The 7,071-nt window shown below is 43.2% G+C and overlaps 1 protein-coding gene across 1 annotated transcript; it reads right to left on the bottom strand.

Moving 5' to 3' along the window:
- Positions 1 to 1,064: 1,064 nt before the first annotated feature.
- Positions 1,065 to 7,065, bottom strand: LOC119337980 (peptidyl-prolyl cis-trans isomerase CYP40-like). The gene is made up of 9 exons (XM_037610269.1): positions 6,770 to 7,065; positions 4,674 to 5,174; positions 3,845 to 3,932; positions 3,661 to 3,713; positions 2,728 to 2,832; positions 1,827 to 1,902; positions 1,712 to 1,749; positions 1,553 to 1,632; positions 1,065 to 1,476 (listed from the first exon to the last, which is right to left on the bottom strand). The coding sequence occupies exons 1-8, from the start codon at positions 6,992 to 6,994 to the stop codon at positions 1,576 to 1,578; spliced, it is 1,143 nt and encodes a 380-aa protein (XP_037466166.1). The 5' UTR covers positions 6,995 to 7,065; the 3' UTR covers positions 1,065 to 1,476; positions 1,553 to 1,575.
- Positions 7,066 to 7,071: the final 6 nt, after the last annotated feature.

Raw genomic sequence — 7,071 nt, 5'->3', positions numbered from 1 at the left:
ATGGTGCTTGGCCAAGGCTTGCAGTACTTCTGCCGCCACCACAGGATCGTTGCGACCTCGTCGTGCTGCGCATCTCCAGTCTAGGCCTTAAGGTCCAAATCTACAACTACGGCAGCTCTATCAAATGCAGGGTGCGCTGCAGCAGTCACAACTGCATCGATGACCTTGCTTTCGCCCTCTAAACTTGTTAGTATGAACTTGTGGTTAGTTTGCTGCGGTGATGGGAGAACTTGCTGTGAACTTGTTAATATTTTTTCCAAGGTTCAGCACCCCAATGATGAAGCAGGGGCATGGGATGCCCATGCTGTCCTTGAACTTATTATGCCTAGGCCTCAAGGTCCAAATCTACAACCACGACAGCTCTATCGAATGCAGGGTGCGCTGCAGCAGTCACAACTGCAACGATGACCTTGCTTTCGCCCTCAAAACTTGTTAGTATGAACTTGTGGTTAGTTTGTTGCGGTGATGGGAGAACTTGCTGTGAACTTGTTAATATTTTTTCCAAGGTTCAGCAACCCAATGATGAAGCAGGGGCATGGGATGTCCATGCTGTCCTTGAACTTATTATGCCTATTAGACCGTGTATGCAGCCAAATAGTTGTAGTTTGCATCTGCTCACCCCTTAAACACAAATGCAGGCAACCAAACAGCCAGCCCTAAAACAACCATTGATGCAATGCAAGCAACCAAACACCATGCAGATGTTGAATGCAGACAACCAAACAACATGCAACCAAACACGTCCCATATGAACCCCAGAAGATGAGGGGACTGGTGGAGTGGAGGGGTTTTATCAAATTGCATATATCTAGCAACATACGAAACCCACAAAATAAGCATAGCCAACATGTTGGAAGAACAAGATGGGTACAAACGGTAGCAACCATCAGGAGGATGCCAAAATGCAGCGGCGTGGGACGAGGCCGAGCACATGCACCAGGTGAAAACCCCACTGCGAAAAGAAAGAAAATTACGCCAAAAGCACTGCGGCGTTTTGCAGCAGGCATGTGTGGCAGACAAAAGGCACATACATCTCAAGAGAAAAAGCAAACGACGCACAGAAAAGTAGCAACGGCCAGGCTTGACCACAATGGGACCAAACAAGAGGAAAAGTCTACTGGCAATCTGGCATGCATGCCTTGCTGCAGCAATGCTCTGCTCAGGTCCAGTGTCTCAGGTTTTTCTCAGGACAGCATTGCCTACCACTTTTTTCCCTGTATTTTTTCAAAATAATGGGAGACAGCCTCCCCTTGTCATACGAGCAACACAAATAATCCTCTAATTTTTTTTCCCAACACATAAACATCCTTTGGTGTGCATCAGCAAAACTATGCCGCAGAAGAAGAGCACAAGGTTCTGTTTTAAGGCATATTAACTAGGACGACTGGTCTTTTCCGCGGAAAGTTCAAGTATGTATCCCAGAATAAGCTACCAAAAGTTCTGCCCGGGGGAGAAAACTATGGATCAATCCTTCTCCTACAAAAGTTGGAATGAAAATAATTAGCACCTTCGCATGCCTGAGGCAGAAATTGAACAGCTACTCGGAAATTACTTTGCCGTCTCCTCCGATTTTCCTCAAGGTTGGAACATCCTGGCATATGCCTTGCGCTCCTTATCTCTCCTGTTGGAGATCTGTAAAAGTTTGCGAGGAGTTGGTAACGATTAACATTTTTATATTCAGATACTAGGTTCACCACGAAATCAGACTGACCTTCTTCTTTGCAGCAGCCAGCTCGCGTTTAATTGCTCCTGCGGGTTGCAAAACAAATTCATTAGACACCCGGTTGCGGAGAGAAGGACCGACGATGAAGAGAAAAGAGGCAAACCATCGTTCGGCTCCAAGTCCAATGCATGCTGGAAGCTCTCCACCGCTGCATCAATGTCATTAAGTGCTATGTGTGCCTGCAGATCACATTCAAGTGACCATATATCAACAAGTGGTAACAGTACGGCACATATTATTGCTGTTGATTGATATATGTAGAAGGCACGGAATATATTGTTCGACTAAACCGCACACACTTAAGAAATCAACATTCACATCCATGAATTGTCGAAACAAATAATATCAACAAGAAGCAACAAAAGCGAACTTGAACACAATTCTCTTTGTGTTGTTTTTTCTTGGGAATGTCAAAAAAAAAAAAAAGGCAGCCCGGTGCACATAGCTCCCGCTTGCGCAGTGTCCGGGGAAGGGTCCAACCACTTTGGGTCTATAGTACACAGCCTTTCCCTACATTTCTGCAAGAGGCTGTTTCCAGGACTCGAACCCGTGACCTCATGGTCACAAGGCAAGGCTGCGCCAAGGCTCCCTTTCGGGAATGTCAAAATAAGAGATGGATTTAGACATTAGATGAAGACCTATTGCTAGCTATAAGCTACTGCAAATAGTGGATCTACTTGGAGGAGGAGCTGCATATGTGTAGTTATATAGCTAAACATCAATCTATATAGTTTTGGGGTCCAAAAAATATATAGCGCCACTATATCTACCTATTTAGAACCTACTCAAATTCAGATTTTAACCAAAAATTATTATACGCGCTATATAGGCTTGTCACCATATTGGGTCAAACATTTTTCTAAACAACAAAGAGTGTATAACCTTACACTGTGCATGTCAGATTCAAGTCAAGATATCTTAAATGAAGAGGGTAAATATTGTTAAGCACTCCAAATAAGATGAGCCCTTGGAAACGTGAAAATAGAACCATTAAAGAGAATAACCTGTCCTTGTCGGAAAAAAGCCTTAGCATTGCCCTCTGTTTCACGCAGCGCAAAATCTGCATCCAACAAAGCACCCTTCAAATCTCCCAGCTTCATTTTGCATGCCTGAAGAAATCACCTCAGTTTCAGGAAACAAGCAACATGGTGTAACAGAGTGTGCAAATGTTTGGATTACTTAAAAGATTATCAGACACTAATAAATCATATCTATCATACGTTTCTGAGTTGGTAAACAGGACAGACCCAGTGCATAGAAGCTCGCACACAAGGTGGGGTCTGGGGAGGGATTATAGGAACCTAGTCTTACCCCTGCAAAGTGCAATGCAGAGAGGCTGGTTCGAACCCAGGACCTCTTGGCACAAGTGGGGAGGACTTCACCACTGCGCCAGGCCTGCCCTCTCTGAGTTGGTAAACAGGAATTAACAAAATTATTGCCGATGTACGGTTGAAAGGGTTCACACTGCTGCAGGCGAGAATAGCATTCGACTGGCAACAATTCTTTGACAACAGTATAATAAAGCATGAATATAAAGCTACTTGCATAATAATATGCAGAAGAAAGAAGTATACAGTGCTCGCAAAGTAAATAGAAAGCAATGAACAACATTGATGATTGGAGTTTACACTTCTACAGAACACTACAATTCTACGAACTCCATGGAAGGGCTTATTTATTCACAAGGTACTCAAAGACTAATCTATAGTTGGCTTTACATAGCAACTTGAAGGGAGACAACCTAGAGCGCTGGGGCCAGAGACATGAGCCATGTAGCACTCTATCTAGCTTAAGTTATGTAACTCTCCAAGAGCTTGCTAGATGCTACAAGCCAACAACAAATGTGCCTAAGTCAGCTAGTTAAGATAATATTAACAATGTGGTTTTCCCAGATAAAAAAAATAGCAGATACGCATCCAGCAAAGTAATTAACTTACAGAGCTATTCGTGAGTATTATGGACTTGGTCTTCCGCAGTGCTGAGCTCTTCTCTGCATATCAAGACATGTTCATAATACTTATAAGTGTCATGTGACATGTTTTATGATCAGTATGTACGATGCGACAGAACCAACAAAAAAGCTGAGCAATTGTTGTGCAGAACAGAAATAGTAAAATTTGCCTTCATCTATCTCTTCTTTCTCCCAGCAAACATCCAAGTAGCGCAGGGCTTTCCTGTACTTCCTCAGGGCCGTCTTGTAATGCTGTTTCTGTAGAGAGTAGATGAACTAGCTTTAACTTTAGGTACCCAGATAGGGAAATACAACATTACATGTGTGCAAAACTAGGTTAGCTCAGCGCACTAATAATGAAACATCTATGAAACGCATACAAGAGTCGTGACTATGATGCTAAGTATCTTATATGTCATAGGATATGCTTGACAAAGAAAGTGAAAACTTATTCTAAAGTTAAGATCCAAATGTAGATAAAGGTGGATGTTCATATCACAGAAAGTGGAGAGTATAAATGATAACTACAAAAACTCCAGGGTCTTCTGTAGAGCCACTAGTTCAAGTCCAAATGCGGTAGATCATGGTGGATATTCATATTGCTAGAAAGTGGAGGGTACACAAATGCTAAGTTGCTAACAACAAAAAATCCAGGGTCTTTTGTAAAGTGTCTGTGGATTTCACAAAGGTTGATCTGAGCAATCAACATTCAATCTAGTCCCTCTGTAAACTAATATAAGAGCGTTTAGATCACTAAAATAGTGATCTAAACACTCTTATATTAGTTTACGGAGGGAATAATAGTTAAAATTGTTGGTTTTAAATCCTATCTAAAAGATGCACAGGTTAGAATAGTATCATTCACTGCAGTAAACATTGTTGTGAAATTTGAGAACGCATCTGAGATATAAGGGCAAACTAGTAAAGTTTAGTCTGGAAATGTGGAAATACCACTAACCTAAACAAAATAAGATATAGCTTAGCTAGGACAGAAATTACCTTGAAATTATCATTCCCAAAAGCCTTAGCAGACTCCACGGCTTCCATCCACCATGAAACCTCTGTAGGCTTCTCATCAAGATCATTTGGCCAGTCAGGATACATGTCACCATCCTTGAAAAAGTTCACAACTCCATCATCTGCACCTTCAGGAAGTTCCCCACATTCAGCAATTATGGCATCAACTGTGGGACGGTCAGCTTCTCCAACAGGAATGTGCTCACAAGAGCGAACCACACCCATTCCCTTTATTACTCTCGCAAAAACTACATGTTTCCCATCTAAATGAGGTGTTCGGGTGGTAGTGATGAAAAATTGAGATCCATTTGTGTTGGGGCCAGAATTAGCCATAGATAATATTCCCTTCCTCTCATGCTTTAAAATAAAATTCTCATCCTCAAATTTCGAGCCATAAATCGACTCCCCTCCTGTTCCATCACCAGCAGTAAAATCTCCACCTTGTACCATAAAACCTTTGATAATGCGATGGAAGTATGATCCCTGCAAGAATATCAATTACCAAAGATGTGTCAAGTGCTTACTGTGAAGAACTAGCAAACGAATCAGTGCAGCATAAACAGTTGTGCCAACATCAAACTTTCGCCATGACTTTTGTTGGTTGAAATTGGAAAATGGAAATTAGAAAAAAAATAGTTTTCAACACAAATAAATTCCATCCATTAGAAGAAGAATGATCATCGATAATATCAGAACTTAAGATGGTGGGAGGATCTTTCAAGAAACACTACAACCAAAAATACCATGCACATTCAGAATCCATATCCAAATGCACATCGCACAGCCTCCAACATGTGAGCAGAAAGAAATCAGCAAGTACTTCTGCACTTGCGCACGCATCACTGTTCTCACAAACATTAGTTTCACTCAGGTTGAGTGCGGAAGGCGAAGAAGTTACCCAAACGCTAAGCACGTGGCAACCAACAAACTGTGTCCTCACTTTATGTAAGAACAGTGACCAAAACATAAATCAAAATGAGTGGCAAACAAAATCAAGATACAGTGATGGCTTCTGTCCCTTCCAAAAGGCTACAAGGCCAGCTACCCAACGAATGTTTCTTTATGGAGACAAAATTCTCCCGATTACTCAAAATTGGTCTGCTATCTTTTCGCTTAAAATAAAGAGGTGCAGTGTTTTGCACTAATCGGCCTGTCAATGGAACATTTTCTGATGGAAGTACCACATGCACACACTATTGCGAACAGCACCGTAGTTCCTCGCGTGTAGAAGAACCTCCATGTGATCTAATCACTGAATTGTAAGGCTGATAGCAAATCATTGCCTATTCATACACAGATTTAAGAGCACTGTAGCAGCACGAGGCAGATGTGCCAACTTTTGAGAGGGAAAAAGGAGTGTATTTTCCAGGTTCCGACAAGCACATGTCTGCACACAAAAGCTACCACGTGATGGTACTTATAGGTTAATATATGCATTGTGCAATTTTGGAATGAAGTCAAAAGGGAGGGGGCCCTTATTAACAGTGGCAGGACTTGTGGTAGCAGCGTTAACTGCACATCAAAGGACACGAATTGTTTTTTGACAGGCAAAGGACAGGATTTGACATCACAGGGAAAGTAATAGTACCACTTCTGAGTACAGAGGAAAAAGTAGGCACTGGTCCGGTTAGGTTAGAGCATAGATTGAGCAAAATCCAGCCATGTGACAAAAGGGGGCGACATTTACAAAGACGGGTTCCAATTATCAGGAGCGGCTGTGTAATTACACGGGAAGCAAATCCCTCCCGACAAAAACGAAGCCTCTGAAGAAATTGATCTACAAGAAATAGGAGTGCAGACCATACGAAATCCGGGTCAAAACCCTACAATAAACTATTAATTGCATCAGGAGAAAGCACTTTTTGCTGAAAAAGCAAACAGGAGCAGCCAAATCGCACCAAAACTCAGATGTTCCTGCACTAAATGGCACAATTATTACGCAAACTTACTACCGAATCGCTCAAAGGTGTCGCTCAACCAGACGAAATTGCATTTGCCACCACTGAATCACTGGGCAACAGCACCGAAGGAATCATCAAATCGGACGGTGCTCTAATCAGTCAACACTCGACACTAACCTTATAGTGGAGCGGCTTGCCGGAGGCGCCGACGCCCTTCTCCCCGGTGCAGAGCGCGCGGAAATTCTCCGCCGTCCGCGGGACCACGGACGCGTACAGCTCTATGACGATCCTCCCCTCCATCTCGCCGCCGATGGTGATGTCCATGAAGCACCTCGGGTTTTTCACCTCCGCCGCCGTCGCCGCCGCTGGGGCCGGTGCTGCGCCCTCGCCTCCGCCCTCCATTGCTCCGAAGAAGGGACTGGAGATCAAACCCTAGCCTGGGAGCAGCTTCACGAGGTGCGGCGGAAGCGGAGATGGTG

This window comes from Triticum dicoccoides, chromosome 7B (assembly GCF_002162155.2).
Source record: "Triticum dicoccoides isolate Atlit2015 ecotype Zavitan chromosome 7B, WEW_v2.0, whole genome shotgun sequence".
Lineage (NCBI taxonomy): Eukaryota > Viridiplantae > Streptophyta > Magnoliopsida > Poales > Poaceae > Triticum > Triticum dicoccoides.
Note: the sequence above shows the minus strand (reverse complement) of the source record. Positions and strands in the feature narration are given on the sequence as shown.

Excerpts from the sequence above, each read along its gene's own strand:
- LOC119337980 (XM_037610269.1), bottom strand. The coding sequence starts at position 6,994 with ATGGAGGGCGGAGGCGAGGGCGCAGCACCGGCCCCAGCGGCGGCGACG. Across the intron at positions 5,175-6,769 it reads GCAAGCCGCTCCACTATAAG|GGATCATACTTCCATCGCAT; the intron begins GTTAGTGTCGAG and ends ATATTCTTGCAG. Across the intron at positions 3,933-4,673 it reads TTGGGAATGATAATTTCAAG|AAACAGCATTACAAGACGGC; the intron begins GTAATTTCTGTC and ends TACTCTCTACAG.